The following is a 22,345-nucleotide window of genomic DNA, read 5'->3' as shown; positions in this document are numbered from 1 at the left end:
AGGTTTGTCTAGGTTCATTTTTCCTGGCCTTTCTTTATTCGCTCAGGATTCTACCTGTAAAGAAATTAATAGGTTGCTGGTTAATTTTTGTCGGAAAAACAAACACCACCATCTTAAAAAAATCTGTATTAGCAGGGAAAAAATCTGAAGGAGGTTTTGAAATGTTCGACTATGTGGATATAAATAATACTTTTAAGATCAATTGGATAAAAAAATTTATTGGTGATCCTGATTCTATTTGGGTTTTCATTCCTCATAATGTTTTTAAGAAAGTGGGTGGTCTTAATTTTCTTTTATCTTGTAATTTTTCGCCTACCAAATTACCCATAAAATTGTCTAAATTTCATGAGCAAGCCCTCTTAGCATGGAAACTGTGTTTTGTACATAATTTTTCTCCTCACAAAATGAAAATTTGGAATAACGAGTTGATTACAATTAAAGGCAAGAGTATATATTTGGAAAAATGGTTGGATCATGGTTTAAATTACTTGAGTGATTTGTTTGATTCAACATAAAACATTTATTCTTATGATTCTTTTATGTGTAAGTACAATTTTCCTATAAAATATAAATAATTTGTCACAGTAGTTAGAAGCTTTCCCTTCTGGACTTATTAATTTGATGACCAGCCATCTGTCTTATTATACTGTAGATAATAAAGACTGTCATTTTTTTTTATAAATGGCAAAAATGTATTTGATAAAAAATGCACTAACAAAGATATTAGACAAGTCTTTCATGAAAAAAAGAAAATTACTCTAAGAGGCAAATTTTACTGGAATTCCCTTCTTAGAGATGTTAATTGGAGAAAAGCATGGCTGTTACCTTACAAATTTTGTATTTCAAATAAAGTAAGAGAAATTCACCTTAAGATGCTACATAAAATATATCAAACTAATATCTTACTCTCTAAGTTTACGGATGTTGGGAAAGAATGCTCTTTCTGTAATTGTACTGAGGAGTCTCTCAGCCATTTGTTTTTTTGATTGTCACAGTATACAGACATTTTGGAAAGACTGTTTTCTCACTTTCTCTGCCAAAGTTAGATCAACGATAACTTTAAACCTGAGAGATATTATTTGTTATTATGAACATGAAGACAAAAATATTGACAATTTTGTAAACTTCATTATCCTAAATGGTAAATTCTTTATTCACAAATCTCGATTGTCCAAATCTCCTCCTTTATATAAGGTTTTCTGTAACAAACTAATTATTTTAATGAAGTCTCTTAAACTTGTGAAAAATGTAAAAGGTAATTCTACTGTTACATATTTTGAGTCTGTATTTGGCGTCTTGTGAATGCTCTTTTTTTTTTCTTTTCTTTTTTCCTTTCCTTCTTCCATTTATCTTTGGAGCTTTGTTGTTAGTGCCTGTTTTTTGTACTGTTTACAAGTTCTTAATAAAAAAAAAAATAAAAAAAAAACCGCTCTATCTCATACCACAAGAAAACAACAAATGTTGCTAATACACACAATGTGGTGTAATACTACAAAAAATATATAATCATAACCTTTATCTCCATACCAAAATTCCAGATGGCCAGACAATGATTCATCTTTTATAAATCGTTAAAATATCAATGTCTGTGACGCTGTGAGCATGCAGACTGTTGTGTAGACTGTAAGTATTTAAAATATTTAACTTTTTAAAATGATTGATGTTTAATATGAATAAATAGCGCTCATAAACAGGCGTTGATAGCATTCTCAAGTGAAACAAGTTGAGGCTTGGACCCGGAAATGGCGTTCCTTACGTCACGACTTAACAAGTGGATAAGTGACAGGATCACATGAGCATCATCGATTGACAACAGCAAGCGGCACAGTCTCCCAAACACTCTACAGCTGAAATTTTAAAAAAATATATTAAACATTTTTTTTTTTTTGTGTAACGTTAGTTTTTACTTGTGTCCAAATTAAAAACAACTAACGTTAAAACGGAAATCTGAAAATCTCAGATGCGTCTCCTCATGTGAGCAAATGAAACAAACAGGGCATTAACAAATCAAGTTAAAAAAAAACTTGACAATACAAAACGTCTCGGGTTACGAGTGTAACCCCTGTTCCCTGAGTAAGCGAACGAGACGCTACGTCGAATGACGTGATGGGAACCCTCTGTATTTTGTGTTCGTGAAGCACCTCTGTATCCAACCAATGAAGAGACGTGACGTCAGAGGCGGGTGACGTCACGGATCAGGAAGCTATAAAGCACACCTGAACACAAAGCACGCCAGCTTCTGTAAAATGTCTGAAGCAAGCGCACCAGGTATGCAGGAGATACGGCCACGTGACGTAGCGTCTCGTTCCCTTACTCAGGGAACAGGGGTTACACTCATAACCCGAGACGTTCCCTTTCGTGGGAACTATCGACGCTACGTCGAATGACGTGATGGGAACGCAATCCCAACTACGCCGTGTCTCCGAGTGCCTGGCTGCTATCTTGTAGGACCCTGGCCCCCGAAGTGATATTAAGATTAAGATTATAAAATCTGATGAAGGTGTGCTGGGATGACCATCCAGCCGCACCACAAATGTCGTCCATGGAGACTCCAGATAAGAGAGCTCTGGATGCGGCCATACCTCTCGTGGAATGAGCGCGCACCACTAAGGGACACGGACATCCCACTGTCTCATATGCAAGTGAGATGGCCTCGACCACCCACTTGCTTATCCACTTTCTTTCCTGATCCGAACTCGTAAAAGGAGGCGGGCAGAAAGCCTCGAGTACAATGGGACCTGGGACCCTCGTCGGAACCTTCGGAACATAGCCCGGCCTGGTATGCAGAAAGGCTTTCACCATACCAGGCGCAAACTAAAGACAAGATGGAGCGACTGACAGCGCTTGTAAATCACCAATTCTCTTCAAAGAAGAGACGGCAAGAGAAAGATAGTTTTAAGTGTCAAGAACTTGTCTGACACCTCCTCTATTGGCTCGAAGGGAGCCTCAGCCAGCCCTTGGAGCACAATAGTGAGGTCCCAGGTCGGGGTCTTTGTGCGCACCACAGGTCTCAACCTGAGTGCACCACGGAGGAAGCGTACTACTAGGGGGTCTCGACCCAGCGAGGAGCCCCCCACAGGGATATGATGAGCCGAAATAGCGGCCACATATGCTTTCAGCGTGGAAGGAGTTAAACCTTCCAAAAACTTTTCCTGAAGGAACTGAAGCATGTCAAAGACAGAAGAATGGACCGGGTCCAAATTATGCTGTTCACACCACACAGAGAACAATTTCCATTTACATAAGTACAACTTCCTCGTGGAGGGAGCTCTGGAGTGAAGGATGGTCTCTACAACCTCGGTTGAGAGACCAGTTCCTATGAGCCTTGCCCCCTCAGGGGCCAGGCCCACAGTTTCCACATTTCTGGGCGGGGATAGAGAATCGTGCCGCCCGCTTGAGACAGGAGATCCTGCCTGAGAGGAAGCTCTAAGGGAGAGCCTTGAAGTAGAGACATTATGTCCGAAAAACCATATTCTGGTCGGCCAGTACGGGGCCACCAATATTAGGTCGACCTTCTCCTGGCGAACCTTCTCCAGAACTCCCAGGAGCATTGAGACTGGGGGGAACACATACAGACGTAGCCTCGGCCACGTCTGTAGCATGGCATCCAGCCCTAGAGGTGCTGGGTGCTGAAGTGAGTACCACAGAGGGCACTGAGCTGACTCCTCTGTGGCAAATAGATCGACTTGAGCTCGACCGAAAGTTTTCCATATCAACTCCACCACCTCAGTGTGGAGTTTCAATTCCCCGGTCTCGCGCCCTGCCTCGACAGGGCGTCCGCTCCCACGTTCAACCGCCCGGGGATGTAAGCTGCTCTCAGCGAGAGGAGCTTTCCCTGGGACCAGAGGAGGATGCGACTGGCCAGCCTGAATAACAGGCGAGACCTCAAGCCCCCCTGATGGTTGATGTATGAGACCACCGCAGTGTTGTCCGTGCGGCCCAACCCATGGTGATCTCTCAGGTCTGGGAGGAAGTGTTTTAATGCAAGAAACACCGCCATCATCTCCAGCCGATTTATGTGCCAGGAGCACTGATGGTCCTCCCAGAGACCCTGAGCCGAGCGACCACTCATGATCGCCCCCCAGCCAGTGAGGGAAGCATCCGTCGTAAGCATTACGGGACGACGAGAAGTCCCCAACATGGGTTCTGGGACAGGAACCAAGGCTTTTTCCACATGACCAGAGCACGAAGGCATCGCCGCGTGACTTTGATCATGCGAAAAAGGATTTCCCCTCGGGGAAAACCCCTTGGTCCTGAGCCACCACTGTAGGGGTCTCATGTGCAGAAGGCCAAAAGTAATAACGTTGGACGCAGCTGCCATAAGACCCAACAGTCTCTGAAACTGTTTTACAGTGAGTGACTGGTCATAAGAGACCACCGTCATGTTGTCCGTATGGACCAACATGTGGTGGCCCCTCAGGTCTGGGAGGAAGTGTTTCAGTGCTAGAGACACCGCCATCATCTCCAGCCGATTTATGTGCCAGGAGCGCTGATGGTCCTCCCACAGACCCTGAGCTGAGCGGCCACTCATGACCGCTCCCCAGCCCGTGAGGAAAGCATCTGTCGTAAGCATTACACGACGACCAGAAGTCCCCAGCACGGGTCCCTGGGTTATTAACCAAGGCTCTTTCCACATGACCAGAGCACGAAGGCATCGCCGCGTGACTTTGATCATGCGAAAAGGATTTCCCCTCGGGGAAAACCCCTTGGTCCTGAGCCACCACTGTAGGGGTCTCATGTGCAGAAGGCCAAAAGTAATAACGTTGGACGCAGCTGCCATCAGACCCACCAGTCTCTGAAACTGTTTTACAGTGAGTGACTGGCCTAACTTCACCCCTTTCACGGCCCCGAGAATGGAACTCAAACGAGCAGGGGACAACTGCGCCTGCATCGTGGTGGAATCCCAGATTACACCTAAGTAGTTTGCAACCTGACTCGGGACCAGCACACTCTTTTTGGCGTTGAGCCTCAGCCCAAGCCACTTCATGTGCGACAGGACAACATCTCGATGTTGAACTGCCAGTTGTTCTGTTTGAGCTAATATCAACCAATCGTCGATATAGTTCAGCACGCGGATGCCCTGGAGTCTCAGCGGAGCCAGCGCTGCATCCACGCGCTTCGTGAACGTGCGGGGTGAGAGGGATAGGCCGAACGGAAGAACCCTGTGTTGGTAAGCTTCGCCCCCGAAAGCAAACCTGAGGAACTTCCTGTGTGAAGGATGGATGGATACATGAAAGTATGCGTCTTTCAGATCTGTCGCTACAAACCAGTCCTCGGACCTGATCTGAGGGATGATCTGTCTGAGTGTAAGCATTTTGAGCTTCAGCTTCTTTATGGATCGATTTAGCACACGTAAATCTATGATCGGACGCAACCCTCCATCCTTCTTCGGAACAATGAAGTAGCGGCTGTAAAAGCCCGACATTTTGCTGGGAGGGGAAACCCTTTCTATAGCCCCTTTTTGCAAAAGCGTCGTTACTTCTTGCTCCATCATCAGAGACTGCTCTGGGGTTACCACCGTAGGAAGCACCCCATTGAACTTGGGCGGTCGTGAACCAAACTGAATTCTGTAGCCCTGTTCTATCATGAGCAGCACCCACTTCGAAACATTCGGGATTTTTCCACTCTTCCAAATATTCTACTAAGGGAACCAGTCTCTCGAGACTGGTCTCTGGTGTTTTTTGAGCACTTGGCTCGTCTATCTGACGCGGCGCACCGGCAGACAGACGAATCACGTGCTGGCCGACTCTCCTCGGAGGATCGGTGGAAACTGCTGTGCCCTGACTCACGCTTGGTGGCAGGGTTGACAGAACGGTCCCCTGAGGGCACCGAGGAGGACCCGATATCCTAACCCCCCCGGAGGGGGCTGCCCTCGAGAGATCCTGCACTATGTCAGGACCTCTTCTTTGAAGCCTTCCGAGAGATAATGACGGTCCTCAGATCCATCCTAGTCCGGAGGCTTTTAAATTCCTCAGAATTTAATGTATTCAATATTTCATTTAATCCTCAAATTAAATGCAGCCAGTTCTTATATTTTTGAACAGACTGAATATATTTAGAATACAAAAAAGAATTATAGCTCGTAATAATTCGCAAGGTATTTTAGGGAAATAGAGAAAGGGAACTCCCGTCTACTCAGATCCCTTAATATATACATACACATACACACACATGCATAATTACGGACACGTGATATATGCGCAGCCTCGGCAAACGCAAGACCCGAGCCGTATTTTCATTCTTGCAGACTTAATCTACGCGCTGCCTCGGCAACGCGAGATCCGAGCCATATATTCTTTAATGAAAACTCAGTCTACGCGCTGCCTCGGCAAGCGCGAGATCTGAGCTATATTCTTTAATGAAAACTCAATCCACGCGCTGCCTCGGCAAGCGCGAGATTCGAGCTTTGCAATAGACTTTTATTCCCTCGAGAATAAAGCCAACAGGAGTGGAGCTACAAAACTCCCGCTAGTGCATACTTTTCTTCGGGACATTTTTATGAATGAACACGGTCACTGTCAGTTGTGAGCTGACGTGCACGCTCCACTCCCAGCAAACAACACATAAATCGTGTGTATCCCAACTCGCTTTGTAGTGTAGCACAGGGGGAAAAATCAAACTGCTGTTCACGATTGATTTGTTATAAACGTGTGATTTTAAAACATGATATGTGTGTGTGACTGTGAGGTGGCGATCCTCAGATCGATATCACAATATCCACCTCCTCAGAGCTGGACATGTGAGTATCGGTGCCTCAACCCGGGGGAAGAAACCGCAGAGCGTGCTTCCACCTGGGAGACGGCGCTGAACCTGGCTGGTGAGGGCAGAGAAAAGGCGCGCCCGTCTCTAATCCCTCTGTCAGATCCATTTGTGAACCCCATGAACGGAGCCTCCGCCCTGCCTCAGCAGAAGCGGGACCCGATCCGCGGGGAACACTGCAGCAGTGTCCTGAGAGCGAGTTTTTACAGTGCACACAGACGCTCCCTCGAGAGCTGCCTGGGCTCACTCCCATTTCACTGCTGTTTCTCGCCATAATACGTGTCTTTTTTATATATAAATATATGGATTGGTGTGAGATACTCTTGTCCTCAGACGAAGAGATCTTGACTTGTTTATATGTAATAAGACAAACAACACCAAATAAGACACACAAGATACAGAGAGCGCTTGCTGAAGACAACAGAAGCTGGCGTGCTTTGTGTTCAGGTGTGCTTTATAGCTTCCTGATCCGTGACGTCACCCGCCTCTGACGTCACGTCTCTTCATTGGTTGGATACAGAGGTGCTTCACGAACACAAAATACAGAGGGTTCCCATCACGTCATTCGACGTAGCGTCGATAGTTCCCACGAAAGGGAACTGTAACGAAGCAGGACTCATGGTAAGATCCAAATGCAGCGTTTTATTAAATGTAAGCGTGGTCGTACAGGCAGGGTAAATCAGGAGCAAACAGGTACAGCAGAGGGTTAGGCAGAATCGTAGTCAGGGCACAGGCAGTAGATCGAGGCAGGCGGATATCATTCACAGAACAGTATACAAGGCAAGAGTCAGGACAGGCAGCAACAGGTCTATAAATGGGAACAGGCAAGATCAATCACAGGCAGACAGGATACAAGGAAACGCTCAGAATTGTCACAAGGAATCAAGATTTCGCGGTGAGGTGGTGTGTGTGTGAGTCCTTTATAGTCCTGGTAATGAGTATCAGCTGGGTGTGGTGATTAGTGTGGAGTGTGCATGGCTGTATGTGGCAACAGGTGATTGGTGGAGTGAGTGCATGTGATTGACAGGGAGGATTATGGGAAATGGAGTCCGGAGTGAACAGGAACAGACTGTGATCATGACAAAAACATAATACATTCAAAGTAGCATTTAACATTACATATATGAAAAATTATGACTAAAAATAAAGTTATAGCTCTTGCCTTTTACGCCAAGAACTCCCGGTTGACTGACGACCGTTACAGATCAAATGACGTGTATGCGCAGTAGCGCTGCTAGTGGTATCCCATTCAAATTACGTCACAGTTAACATTGTACATCTAGCGATTTTATTCATCTATTTATTTGTATTTGATGTGGATTTAAACGCTATATTACACTGACAATAAATTACAAATTAATTAATTAATTAATTAATTAATAATAGACTAAACCACACATTTGTGAGGGTGTTTCCAAAATGGGCGGGGATCAAGTGCCGATCACTCTGTATTTTTTGGAAAGATCATATAAAAGTGATCAATGTGGAAAATATGGGGAAATTCATGTTTTTTCTGTAAGTGTTTAAAATTCTTCTAACGTTTAATGGATAGTTTTGATCGCAAGGCACCCACATTTGCATTGTGATTGTAAGATTGGAAATGTATTTTCTTGTGCCCTGAAATATATTTTGAAATATAAATGTATTTTCTTGCTCCTGAAATACATGTTTAAATATATTTTAAGTAGGCTATATGAAGGTTGAAACAAGATATATTTTCAGTTTCAAAAATATATTTAATTGAACTGTTTGTAACATATATTTACCATATATTTAAAATATATTTTGGCCAGATAAACTACATTTTTTTACCGACTGTGACGGTCGCTGCTGCTGAGAATGAAGATGAAGATTGATGGATAAGGGCTGAATTTGGATCTGTCCCTTACAAATATATTGATCCAAGAGATCTGAATGAAACTCTTATGCTCCCTCACCGTCCCATGTGCACAGTAGAGGAGGTAGCTTCACAAATGTCCAACGCCAGTGTCTTCGCAGTGCTCGATGCTAAAAACTCATTCTGGCAAATCAAGACCATGAATCTTCCCTACGCACCACTTTAGCAACACCTTTAGGCAGATATCGTTTTCTGCGTATGCCTTTCGGCATTAATTCAGCATCATATGTGTTCCAACAGGCAATGGAGCAGATCTTCACAGGCTTCCCATGTGCCATAATCGTAGATGACAACATTGTTGGAGGAAAAGCGGAGAAAGAACATGATGAGAACTTGAGGAAGGTTCTAAACAGAGCACGGCAAGTAAATCTAAAACTAAACCTACAAAATGCAAGTTCAGGCTCAAAGAAGTTAGTTATGTGGGACATCTGTTCATAGAACATTGATTAAAACCAGACCTAGCCAAGATACAGGCCATTGCAGAGATGCCACCACCGAATGACAAAGCTGCCTTGCAACAATTATTGGGCATGGCCAACTACCTGGGTAAATTCATCCCAAATTTCAGTGAATTGATGGCACCACTTTGGCAGCTACTCCACAGGGATGTAGCTTGGTGCTGGTCCCAGCAACAACAGGAAGCATTTGCTCTAAATGCTCAAAAATTGCATCACATGCCCACCAGTGCTGAATCACTTTGATATAAGCAAACCCGTGACTATCACATGTGACGCTTCTCAGTACGGATTGGGTGCAGCATGTCTACAGAATCGTGAGCCTATCAGTTATGCCTCACGCACTCTAACTGAAACAGAAATGAGGTATGCTCAAATAAAAAATGAGCTATTGGCAGTGGTCTTCTGCTGTCAAAATTTCTACAACTACATCTACGGAAAACCGCTCTTGGTGGAAACAGACCACCAACCCCTTGTCACAATTTTGAACAAACCTCTACACACTGCTCCAGCACGACTTCAGCGAATGATACTGAAGCTGCACAAGTTCAACTTGACTCTTACTTACAAAAAAGGAAAGCAGCTCTACCTGGCAGATATCCTATCACATGCTCCCAGGGAAGTAACAACAAAAGATCTCAAAGATGAGGATGAATTCGAAGTGATGACTGTCCAACTGATTTCAGTCAACCGACTGCAAGAGCTCAAATAACATACTGAAAAAGATAGCTCTCTGCAAAGTCTGTACAGCACGCTGGCCAAAGAAAATCCAGAGTGTGCCAGTGCCACTAAAACCCTTCTTTCCTTTCCAAGATGAGCTCACTACTAAGGATGGAATCATAATGAAGGGAACAAGAATAGTAATTCCTCAAAGCCTACAGCATGAATATCTACAAATCTTGCTCAAAGGACATGTAGGAGCCGAAGCGACCAAACGCAGAGTGAGTGACACCGTTTTCTGGTTAACTATGGCACAGGACATTGACAACTTCATCCAGTCTTGCAGCATGCTTTAAAACCTCAGCAACAAATGGAGCCATTGCACTTCCACGAAATCCCAGAATTGCCTTGGTCCGTCGTTGCCGTATTTGACTGGAACAGCCAACAGTACGTAGTGCTGGTAGATTCCTACTCTGGGTGGTTTGAGATAAACCCACTTAGAACTCTGTCATTGCAAAACGTCATCAACAAACTGAAAAGGCACTTTTCTGTGCACGGTATTCCCCAGAAGCTAATCACCGACAATGGCACCCAGTTCACGAGTCAGGTCTTCAGAGACTTTGCATGCTGAGTATTCTTAAGTGACTGCGTTATTTCCAATGTAATTTCCTATGAATTTAATGAATTTCATACTTTAATGCACTTTTGTTTTGTTTTTTTGTCAATTCTTTAATTCAGTGCTTTGTTAATGGATGTAAATGTTAAATTCAGTATACAAAGAAAATGTTGCTGTGTGTGTGTTCTTAGTTAATATACAGTTTTATATGTAGTGTCCAGTTATACATGTAAATTCATGCTCTTTATTTTAAATGATTTTCTGTAAATAAGATTTGAATTGAGAATGTTTTAAAGTGAACTTTTTCACACATTTACATGTTCAGGTTTAAGCATTTGCAATGTTTTAAATAAAGAATTTCATATTTCGTAATAATTGTGTCTTTTTAGACTAAATGTCAACACTTGTGTAGGATAAAAAAAAATGATATAAAAATGATTAATGATTGAATAGGATTAGAATGATGCAAGTAAGTTACTGTAAAAACCCCAATGTGTAACAGTGTACTGAGCAATATACACTTTACAGGGATAACTTTACATATGAGAGGTCTATGGCAATAGCAAAACTGATGGCATCTGGTCAGATTTCTGTAGATTACAACAATATTATATAAATCATAATATATTAAAATTGTTATTCACTTTGGCAGACTTCCAAAAGCAGGATGAGGTACTCATTCCTTGAGCCATAGCGACAACCATAACAAAGAGTCACATGATCCCACAGGTGAAGAAAAGATAACCACCAATATTATCAGTGGCTGTAAGCATGGCACCTACTATTAGTTTTCCCCTCTTGGGGGATGACAGCATCAAAGAAACATGTTCAGGGCACATACAGTATAAAAAGGCAAGGGCAGATCAAGGTTCCTTCAAGGATCAAGTATGTATATTTGATACTGAAAATTAATAGTGTTGACTACTACTTGTTATCATTTAACTTCACAACTTGTCATCTGTGAAGCAATAATTCAATCTTGTTAAATTGTGGAAAAACATCTTGAGCAAGTATTTTTGTTTTGTTAGACATAAAATACAATATATTACATACTGTAATTTTATTTATTTATTTTTTATTTTTTTTTTTTCAAATAACTTGTGGTGTTAAATTAATACAGTTCAGAATGATTGTGTGATTTCAAAAACATGACAGTGCAGAGTGTAAAAACTGATAAGAAAACAATCAATAATGTTTATTATCTATTAAATATTCATCATAACATTGAGGAAACAATGGGAGGTCTGATACTGTCTGTTAATTATTACTCTTTTGCAGATTTGAGTAGAGAAGCCAATGGACAACGGGACAGTCACAAACAGCATTCTCTTTTTGGAGGGACTGAAAGTTACACCTCAGTCTTCCTATCCTGTTTTCATCCTACTTCTCTTGATTTATGTCTTTACAATGGGATGCAACATTGGACTTATTATCCTGATCTCAACTGAGAAGAATCTAAATCACCCAATGCATTTTCTTTTCTGTAACTTGTCAGTGAATGATATAATTGGGACCTCTGTCATTTTGCCACGCTTACTGCAAGACATTTTGAGGGAACCCTCAGAGCGCTACATGACATATGTGGAGTGTGTTTTTCAAGCATATGTTACACACATATTTGCAACTGTAAGCCACACTTCACTAATGATCATGGCCTATGACAGATATGTGGCTATATGTAATCCATTGCGATACACATTGATAATGACCAATAAAATGGTGGTTAAACTATCAGCATCAGCCTGGGGGTTGTCAGTACTTGCAGTGTCGATTCTGATAGGACTCACTGTACGCCTGTCTCGCTGCAGATATAAAATTGAAAACCCTTTCTGTGACAATGCCTCACTGTTTAAACTGTCCTGTGAGGACAGTGTGGTTATTAATAATTTGTATGGACTATTTTCTACTGTGATTATCTTCACTTTTTCACTTGGGTCTATATTCATAACATATGGAAAAATTGTGGCAGTATGCAGAAGCAGGAAAAACAAAACACTCAACAACAAAGCCATAAAAACATGTAGCACTCATATAGCTGTTTATATAATCATGTTTGTTTCTTGTGCCATTATGGTTTTTCTCCATCGTTTTCCAGAATACTCTGAAAACAGGAAACTAGCTAGTATAATGTTCCATATTGTACCACCAGGACTAAATCCTTTAGTATATGGTTTACAAACCAAAGAGATAAGACAAAAGACGGTTAAACTTTGCTGTAGAAACAAAGTTAATGTAAAGTGATTTTTTTTTTTTTTTTTTTTTTTTTATGGAAAAAAATACTTTCATAAATATCTTGCTGAGGTCTACTTTGAACTTAAACTAAAAATAATGATCTAGCACAGTTTCTATTTTTTTTTTCTAACTGATTAACATCTAACATCTAACTCAATTTAAAGAAATAACAATTGTCTATAACAGCTGGTTAATTTCTTTAAAATATGTTTTTCCATCAAGTTTCACTCTGTCTCTTATGAATAGATTCTGAAACTGTGAAAAGAAAGTTTACACATTCACAGATATTTAGACATTTTAATTTTAAATGATGTCTCAGAGCATTATTTTGCAAAACCAAGAAGCTTCTATCCATTTTAACCATCTTTGTTAGTCTTTAGTTTTTACAAATGCTGAGTTGGAGATTTCCCTCAGAGATCAATAAAATGTGTTTATGTAATTGTGATATGTATTTACCAAACTATGTTTAAACTATTGTTCAAACTCATGTCTAAAAGAATGGTCTCATTAGTATCTTTGTAAAATCGCTAATGACACATTCTCAGATCATTCAGGGTCTTTAGTAACAACTTTACAAATTCAAAAACATATCTTGAAATATCTCCTCACAGTTATGAATCACACATATACTGTATAAAACAGAACAGATGATACTAGGCTCTAGGCTCATTCTTGTTTAAATGTTTGACAAGAACATGAAATATAGTTTCACAACCACTCACAACCTCAAATAGGGCCTCATTCTCTGCAGGGGTGTAATTTTAGGCACTTTGATAAAACCAGCTATAGTGAAAGTTTAGTTTGCATTGCGTCCTAGAATGCTAATGGGGAACGCATCCGCAGGAACTGGTGTCTGAACGCTATCAAATCACGCCAATCGTATTGGCCAGCGATAGCCTATGACGTCACTACTAGTGCGACCCGAACGCATGTAAGGGGTGCCCAGAGAACAAGTCTACCTCTTTGCATCTTCAGGGACTGTTTTGTCTAACGCTGTTCAAATACTGTTCTAGGTAAAAATGGCTTTTTTAAGCAGATGTTTCAAGCGGTGTGTACATCCGTGTCTTAGATATTTGATGCTTGAAGACACTCATGACTTGTGCGTCCTTTGTTAGAGCATGCATATTCAGTACTTGAGAGTGCTTTACATATTTTTGTAGAGCTTTCCCATTGAGGAAGCTCCACTCTCGTTTGTCTCTCTTCCTGTGGGAAGAGGGACAATCTTTTGTGCTCGATGCGCACAGAAAAAGTTCAACTGAAGTGTTTGTAGTTGCACATTGTTTATCTGCACCCTCATATAGGAGCCTTTCTTTCCCTTTTGATCTCCGTTTTGAGATCGACAGGGCGTGGAAGAATCTGTGTTTTCCCGCATCTGTTTATATCAGCATGTAATTCATACAGATTTCAAAGCTCTGGTCCTGCTCATATATGACAGGACATACGCGGCATACCCGCCCTAGCCCCTTTTTTGTGAGATTTTTTATAATCTTTAGCGACCTTAGCTCCCTATAGAAAGGATTAAAAGGGGCATTTATTCATCTCAGGTGCTTTACATCAGGCCTGAGGCTGGACCGATGATGTATTTTTTTCCATCATTTGGAACACTTATGTGTCCGGCACAGAGCTTGTTAGTCAGCGCATCCTTTCAGACTGCAGAGTATCGCAGGCCACTTTTACATTTAGGCCTCTGCTCTTTAAGGTCTCAGGTTGAGCTTTAGGTTACCTCTCCTTTCATGAGAGCCATTTAAAATTCAGTGACCTCAACTCCCTGTAGAAATGAATAAAGGGGGTGGTTATTCTTTGTGTTAGATTATGTTATACATGTGGTAACACTTTATTATAAGGGTCCAGAATAATGCATTAGTTAAGCATTAATTAATGATGAACTTGTTCACAATTAAGCATTAGTTAAGAATGAACACACTAGTAATTAATGATTAACTTTACAGTGTAAGGGTCAGAATCAGGGCTTAAAAACGGAAAAAAAATAAAAAATAAAAAATAAAATCGTTCAACTCCGAGCAGAATCGGTATTTTAACGTTTCTGTTCCAGCGTTCCTTCTGTATTATAAACGTTCCGAAACTGGTTTGATAAAAAAAAAAAATAATAATAATGGTTAATAACGTTATTTTTATTTTATTTTATTTTTGCATGTAGCCTACTTAATAATAATAATAATACGTACCTCATTTTATTTATTAAAAAAAAGAGTCTATTTTCCGTCTTAACCAATAGGCATATCTTTTATAACACGATTCTGTCCAAATGTAAACCTAAACGAAAGGAAAAACAATGGTTTATAAATTAAACAATTTCTTTCAAGATATTTTAATGTTTGCTGCATGGTTGAAAATACCGACGCTACTCCTGATAGGAAAAAAGATAAGTCGAATATAGGCTATGTCGCATTTTATTATTACATTCAGAAATATGATAATAAAGTTATCGGTAAATAAAGTAAAATGTTTACAAATAGACTAGTCTACATAGCTTTGTTTATAGGCTAATGTTTGTAAACATAAATTATGAACAAAACTGCCCTATATTATTTTACCTATCCACTTATGTACTCACAACAAAACGTCATGCCAAAACGAATAATAATAATAAAAAAAACTATTTTCTTTTTTAACGCCATTCCAGCTTCTATTGCTATATTCAAGGCGAGAAACAGGTTTATTTATTGGAAATAAAACTAAATAAGATGCAAAACAAATTAATTTAAAGTTAATCTGTAGCCTACCTTTCTCATTCGGCATGAATCCAATTGTTTCATTTTCGAGACGAATGCTAAACTATGAGCTTTGTACTTCACTCGCATTATCGACATAAAACGTCATCCTTCACAGCACAGTCAGGTGGTGGTCAAGGGTGGTAAACAGCAGATTGAGCAGAACTGAATTGAGCAGTGTAACTTTTTATATGTTTGGTTGATTGTATTTTATTTTAATTATTTAACAGCTGCGATATCAAGTAGCTAAGCAATGCAAGAATTTGTGCGAGCGTGCGTGAGGCGCCGGCGCGACCAGTGGATTTGTTTTCCTTCTAAAGACAGTAAACTGTCTCCGTAATTTATGGTCATACAGGTAAAAGCAGGACATAATTCATACATTTACAAAAGACACTCAAATAACGAAAACGTCTCGGTTATGTATGGAACCCTCGTTCCCTGAAGGAGGGAATGGAGACGTACGTCAGTAGTGACCGACGAATTGGGATATCGCTAGAGAGCCCTATCAGCTTCGAGTGAACTAAAACAAGCCAATGGAATTGGCGTGCGATATTTGCATAATGCGCACCACCTCCGACAGGTGTATATAAATAGGAAGCAGATGCAATCGCACTCTGTTTTTCGCTGAGGAGACAACTGGTGTCCGCACAACAGCGAGGGTACAGAAACTGTGGCGACAGGACGTACTTCTCCGTTCCCTCCTTCAGGGAACGAGGGTTACATACGTAACCGAGACGTTCCCTTTCAGTCGGTCACGTTCGACGTACGTCAGTAGTGACCGACGAATTGGGATCCCAACTAAAGTGCCACAGTTACGAAACCCCTTCCAGTGCCCAGTGCAAGCTCAGCCGCCCATAGCACCGGCTGGACGGTGAAGGGGGCGAGCTTACACTGAGAGAGTCTACTGCTGTTCAGACATACCCACTAAGTAAACTAGACTACACTGGGAAAGCGAACCCGTAGGGGACGCTGCGGAGGCCACTACCTACCCAATGGGGGAGGAGTTTACGTGGAGAATACACATATGGACTGGCCCGGGGGGCAGTACGCATATGGAGTCCCTGGGATGGCTCCACCTGGGTAGGGGGAGACTCATCTGACAGGTGACAGCAGAGCTGGCTCTGCTAAGGGAAAGACACGGACTCGCCGTAGGGAGTTTTAAACCGTGGATAATTACACATATGGGACCGCTCACGTAGAGGAGTCACGACATATGGGCCCCAGCCAACAGACAGCGTCAGCGACGGATGTAGGCCTGGCATCAGACACTCCGCAATGTCCGAGCCGAAGGGGGAGGCGGAGGAACTCAACAGGGTTCGCCAAGCGGGGAACACGACTGGAGTGAAAGTATGCACGTATCCGGCCAGGGGGCGGGAATGGCATTGCAAGCCGACACTTAGAGCGGGTACAACACGTCTACCAACTAGTGGAAGCGAGTACACGTGAAGATACCGGCTCTACACGTAGGCTATAAAACCTAGCGAACGTGTTAGGTGTCGCCCAGCCCGCAGCTCTACTGATATCTGTCAGCGAGGCGCCATGAGCCAGCGCCCAGGAGGAGGCCACCCCTCTGGTGGAGTGGGCTCTCAACCCGAGTGGGCAAGGCACGCCCTGGGATTCGTTCGCATCCACTATCCAGTGGGCCATCCTCTGCTTGGAGACAGCCTTTCCCTTCTGCTGGCCTCCATAACAGACGAAGAGCTGATCTGAGGTCCTGAAGCTTCGCATTCTGTCCACATACACACGCAGAGCGCGGACGGGACAGAGCAAAGCTAGGGCTGGGTCTGCCTCCTCCGAGGGCAGCGCTTGCAGGTACACTACCTGATCTCTGAAGGGAGTGGTAGGAACCTTGGGCACGTATCCAGGCCGGGGTCTCAGGATGACGTGAGAATCACCGGGCCCGAATTCTAGGCACGCTTCGTCGACCGAAAATGCCTGCAGATCCCCTACCCTCTTCAGGGAAGCCAATGCAACCAGAAGAACCGTTTTGAGAGACATTAGTTTCAGGTCGACTGATTGCAAAGGCTCAAAGGGATGACCCCGGAGAGCTGTGAGAACCAGGGTCAGATCCCAAGAGGGTACGGAGGAAGGGCGAGGAGGATTCAGTCTCCTCGCCCCCCTCAGGAACCTGACGATCAGATCGTGTTTCCCCAGGGACTTACCCTCAACTGCGTGGTGATGTGCAACGATAGAGGCAACATACACCTTCAGGGTGGAGGGAGACAGCCTTCGCTCCAACCCTTCTTGCAGGAAGGAAAGCACGGATCCGACCGAACGTAATCGGGGGTCCTCTCGGCGAGAAGCGCACCATTCGACAAGCAGGTTCCACTTCAGCGCATAGAGGCTCCTAGTGGAAGGAGCTCTACCGGAAGTGATGGTGTCTACGACCGCTTGCGGGAGATCACTCAGAACCACAGGGCACCCTGTGGCACCCTGGGTGCCACAGGGTGCCCCGTCTCTGAGTCAGGAGGTCCTTCCTCAGAGGCTTCGGCCAGGGAGGTGCTGTCGCGAGGAGGATGAGGTCCGAGAACCAGGTCCGAGTGGGCCAGTAAGGAGCCACTAACAGAACCTGCTCCTCGTCCTCCCTGACCTTGCACAAGAGTTGTGCGAGAAGGCTCACTGGGGGAAACGCATATTTGCGCAGACCCGGGGGCCAGCTGTGTGCCAGGGCATCCGTGCCGAGCGTGCCGCCAGTCAGGGAATAAAACTACTGGCAGAGGGCAGTTTCTGGGGAGGCAAACAGGTCTACCTGGGCCTCGCCGAAATGCTGCCAAATCAGCTGAACCGCCTGGGGGTGGAGCCGCCACTCGCCCGCAAGTGGAGGCTGCCGTGACAGCTCGTCGGCTGCACGGTTGAGCACACCTGGGACATGAGTGGCCCGAAGGGACCTCAGATGCTTCTGACTCCACAACAAGAGATGGCGGGCGAGTTGCGACATGCGACGGGAGCGTAGACCACCTCAGTGCTGTCCGAGTGGACCAGTATGTGCTTGTCTGACAGCAGCTCCTTGAAGCGGCCCAGTGCAAGACGTACTGCGCAACTCCAGGCAATTGATATGCCAATGCAGTTGAGGCCCCGTCCATAGACCCGACACTGCATGCCCGTTGTACGTGGCCCCCCATCCTGTGGCGGAGGCATCTGTGGAGACCACAGCGTGCCTGGACACCTGTTCCAGGGGCACTCCGGCCCGCAGGAACAAGGGGTCCGACCACCGGATGAGAGTGCGTCGGCAGCTCGGTGTCACGGGAACACGGAGCGTACCGCGCTGCCACGACCATCTCGGGACCCGGCCGCGAAGCCAGTGTTGAAGCGGGGACGGACGCATTCGAAAATGCGCTTCTGCGCATCTTGAACGGCAACTTGTGAAGGTACCGGTTCAAGACGCACAGATCCAGGATTGGCCATAGCCCACCGCCCTTTGTGGTACAATGAAGTAGGGGGCTGTAAAACCCCAACTTCATATCGGCTGGAGGGACCGGTTCGATTGCATCCTTCGCCAGGAGGACAGCAATCTCCGCCCGGAGAACAGGTGCGTTGTCCAGTGACACCTGAGTGTAGTGGACACCCCTGAAAACCGGGGGATGCCGGGCGAACTGAATCGCATAGCCGAGTCTGATGGTACGAATGAGCCACCTGGACAGGCTGGGGAGCGCTATCCACGCTTCCAGACACTGAGCCAGCGGGACCAAAGGCACCACAGATGCACCGGGGGTGGGGCAGCGAGGCAGAGTACGGGGACCCGACTCGGACGGCATGGGAGCGGCCCGGAGTGTGGTCAGACTCTGCGAGGCAGCAGTGCGTATGGGAGACGGCGCACGGGGCACGGCCTGCACCATCACACTGCCACCTGCTGGCGATGTGAGGGGGGGCTGAGAGTGGCAAGGCGGGGCCTTGCACACTACCAGCCACAACCTCTTGGGACCTGGAGGATCAGATAACAGTTCTATTCGTGGGTACCGCTGGACTCCGGAGAGCCAGCGGCGGAACAGACCAGAATTCTCCACCCGGCCCTCCTCCGGGGAAAGAACTGTTTCCTTCAGCTGCAGGTCACCATATCCCCAGGACCGCCTCCTGTTAACCAACTGGGTTGGCTGCGGGGAGAGCGGGCTGGGTTTTAGGCCAGCTTGTGAGATGAGCACATCGAGAAAGTGTACTTGACGATGACACATCCCAGCAAGACTAGCCAGGGGTGTTTCCGGACCACCATGGTGGACATTGTCTGGCCAGAGGCCTGCGCTATGACCTGCATCATGCGTAGCTCAACCCTGACTCAGAACTACCCCCCTAAAGGGTAGTGAGAAAGAAAACTTGTAATGCAGATTATGGCCCCCTTGGCGCTCCATATTTAACACCAAAGAGGCCACAAAACTGCCAAGTTTTTCCATGCACGTCCGGGCACAGGGGGCGGGGCAAGGCGAGTGCGCGTCACACAACGCCCCCAGGGGCCCGGGAAAGCATGGTTGTCAAGTCTGAATCTGATTCAGCATGAGCACATCACGACTGTGGGATGCTCAGCATCATCTTCATTTTCAGAGCCCAACAATACTCTCTCCAATGTAGCAGTCGACATCTGATCCTCTGCTGGAGCTCCAACTAGGACGCTAGGTCCCTCATGAGAAGGACCAGCAATCCAAGCAGAAGCTACCAGCCATGTTGGACAGTGAACGTGGCCGTCCAACTGGACGACACACGGCGAACTGGGCGCCGACGTGGCCATGTTTTACTAAACATGAACCACCAACGGACATAGTCACAACATGTCTGAGATGCACTAGAGGAGTGGGGGGCCCACGGAGAATTGCTCGGCGGGTATAGCCCCACTGTGATCCTCTGGTCACCCAGGCTTATTAACCAAAGTAGTATTCTTCTTATTCAGAAAAATAACTAGATTGGGGAATAAGTGAGGGGACTCCACCTCATTAAAGGCGCTCGAGTCTCGACCGTGCATCTAGAGCGCCAGATGACGCGCGGGGTTGCCATGGCAACGCGCGCTGTCAGCCGGCAGCTCGACGGCACACGGCGCTCAATGCTCAAGCCCTTACGAGAAAGGCGAGACAAACAACGCGCCGACGTGGGCGTATTCTCATAAGAGAATGTGAACCACCCACAAACACAGTCTCAGCACGCTAAGCAGACATGAGAGAAAGTGATTGTGGCTGTCATTGAGGATAGGAAACGACCACCTCCAGAAACGCACGGACAGAATGACGTCTTGAAAAAGACGCAGTGTCTGTCTGTGCAGCTCTTTTAGAAGGGGAAGAGTCAGCTCTCTCGTGCTGAAGCACACAGGGAGTGACACGATGTGTTCAGGTACACCACTACCCGAACACACCGGGAGGAACCGGCCCAAATCGCAACAGACAACTGCGTTTTATATGGGGATTCAGTTGCTGTTAAAACAGCAGTTGAGAGCTTAAGCTCAGGCTCCCCGGGAAGCTCGCGACCTTGCTGTTGTGCTTTAACGCCAACACAAACAGACGCTGAATCTCCAAGGCTGTTTAGTTTCACTCTTGTGAAGTCTGAAGCTGGACACCAACTGTTGGCTCCGAAGCGAAAGACAGAGTGCGATTGCATCTGCTTCCTATTTATATACACCTGTCGGAGGCGGTGCGCATTATGCAAATATCGCACGCCAATTCCATTGGCTTGTTTTAGTTCACTTGAAGCTGATAGGGCTTTCTAGCGATATCCCAATTCGTCGGTCACTACTGACGTACGTCGAACGTGACCGACTGAAAGGGAACAAGCACAATGTCTGTTTCCTTTTCTAGATCTTTGGAGTGCGTCACAAATAAACACTTTCTTTTTGTTAATCTGTAGACCTAATTATTTAAAGGTGCCATCTAACGTTTTTTTTTTTTTACAAGATGTAATATAAGTCTAAGGTGTCCCCTGAATGTGTCTGTGAAGTTTCAGCTCAAAATACCCCATAGATTTTTTTTAAATTATTTTTTTTTTCCCTATTTTGGGGTATCATTAACTATGCACCGATTCATGCTAATGAAACATTTAGAAAGACAGTTTACAAATATCATTAAAAATATCATGTAATCATGGATCATGTCAGTTATTATTGCTCCATCTGCCATTTTTCCTGAGTAGGTTAAGTTTGGACCAGGTCAACCTCCCTGGTGGCATTAGAGGTAGACTATTCCCCTTGAGAAGTGACTGGCTTCCTGACCAAGGAACCCTTCCTTAAAGGAACCCCTTCTGTTTGATGTTGTTGGTTCCAAGCCCTTAAGTGGCCTTGGTAGGCCTCTGGATGTTTGTAGTGGCCTCTTTGAGGCTTATAGGTTGGGTGTTGGCCGTAGGGAATGCTGTCACTGACAGCCTATTAGACCCATAGGAGGAGTGATTTTGACATTTCTGTTGAAATTGTCCATCTGTTTTTTTGTCAGCCATTCTTTGGCATGCACTCCCCTCAGCATGGCGGCATGGGTATTTTGTTCCCCATTAGCGTTCTAGGACGCAATGTGAGTTCCCTTTCGAAAGGGAATATCTCAGGTTACGCATGTAACCATGGTTCCCTGAGAACAGTCATGCCTCGAGGCTGCCTGCTGAAGAGTCCCTTCAGACGCTAAGTGGTTGACTTGTTCTCTAGGAGCCCCTAATGTGTGTTCAGGTCACACTAGTAGTGACGTCATAGGCTGTCACCGGCCAATACGATTGCCGTGATTTGATAGTGTTCAGACACCGGTTTCCGCTGCGGCGTTCCCCATTAGCGTTCTAGGACGCAATGTCTCGTTTCCTGTTCTCAGGGAACCATGGTTACATCTGTAATCTGAGACGTTTTTGTGCCAAGAATAAACATGGTTAAAATAAATGCGAATTGGAATTTGTTTATAACCGGTGCTGTAGTTGTTTAAAAGTGAAGGAATAAAAGTGTTTTACCACTTTGACAGAAAAAACACTGAAGAGTGCAACAGTTGTGTTTCTGGAAATAAAAACTCATTCATTTTCTTCACATGGAAATTGATTTTGAACAATAACTTAT

General features: G+C 44.7%; 1 protein-coding gene across 1 annotated transcript; it reads left to right on the top strand.

Moving 5' to 3' along the window:
• Positions 1-11,683: 11,683 nt before the first annotated feature.
• LOC137012739 (olfactory receptor 8G17-like) lies at positions 11,684-12,628 on the top strand. Its single transcript, XM_067376155.1, has one exon. It carries the CDS (start codon positions 11,684-11,686, stop codon positions 12,626-12,628), a length of 945 nt encoding a protein of 314 aa, XP_067232256.1.
• Positions 12,629-22,345: the final 9,717 nt, after the last annotated feature.

Source organism: Chanodichthys erythropterus, chromosome 22 (assembly GCF_024489055.1).
Source record: "Chanodichthys erythropterus isolate Z2021 chromosome 22, ASM2448905v1, whole genome shotgun sequence".
In the NCBI taxonomy this organism is placed as follows: domain Eukaryota; kingdom Metazoa; phylum Chordata; class Actinopteri; order Cypriniformes; family Xenocyprididae; genus Chanodichthys; species Chanodichthys erythropterus.
The sequence above is the reverse complement of the archived record's forward strand: the minus strand, read 5'-3'. Positions and strand labels throughout refer to the sequence as shown.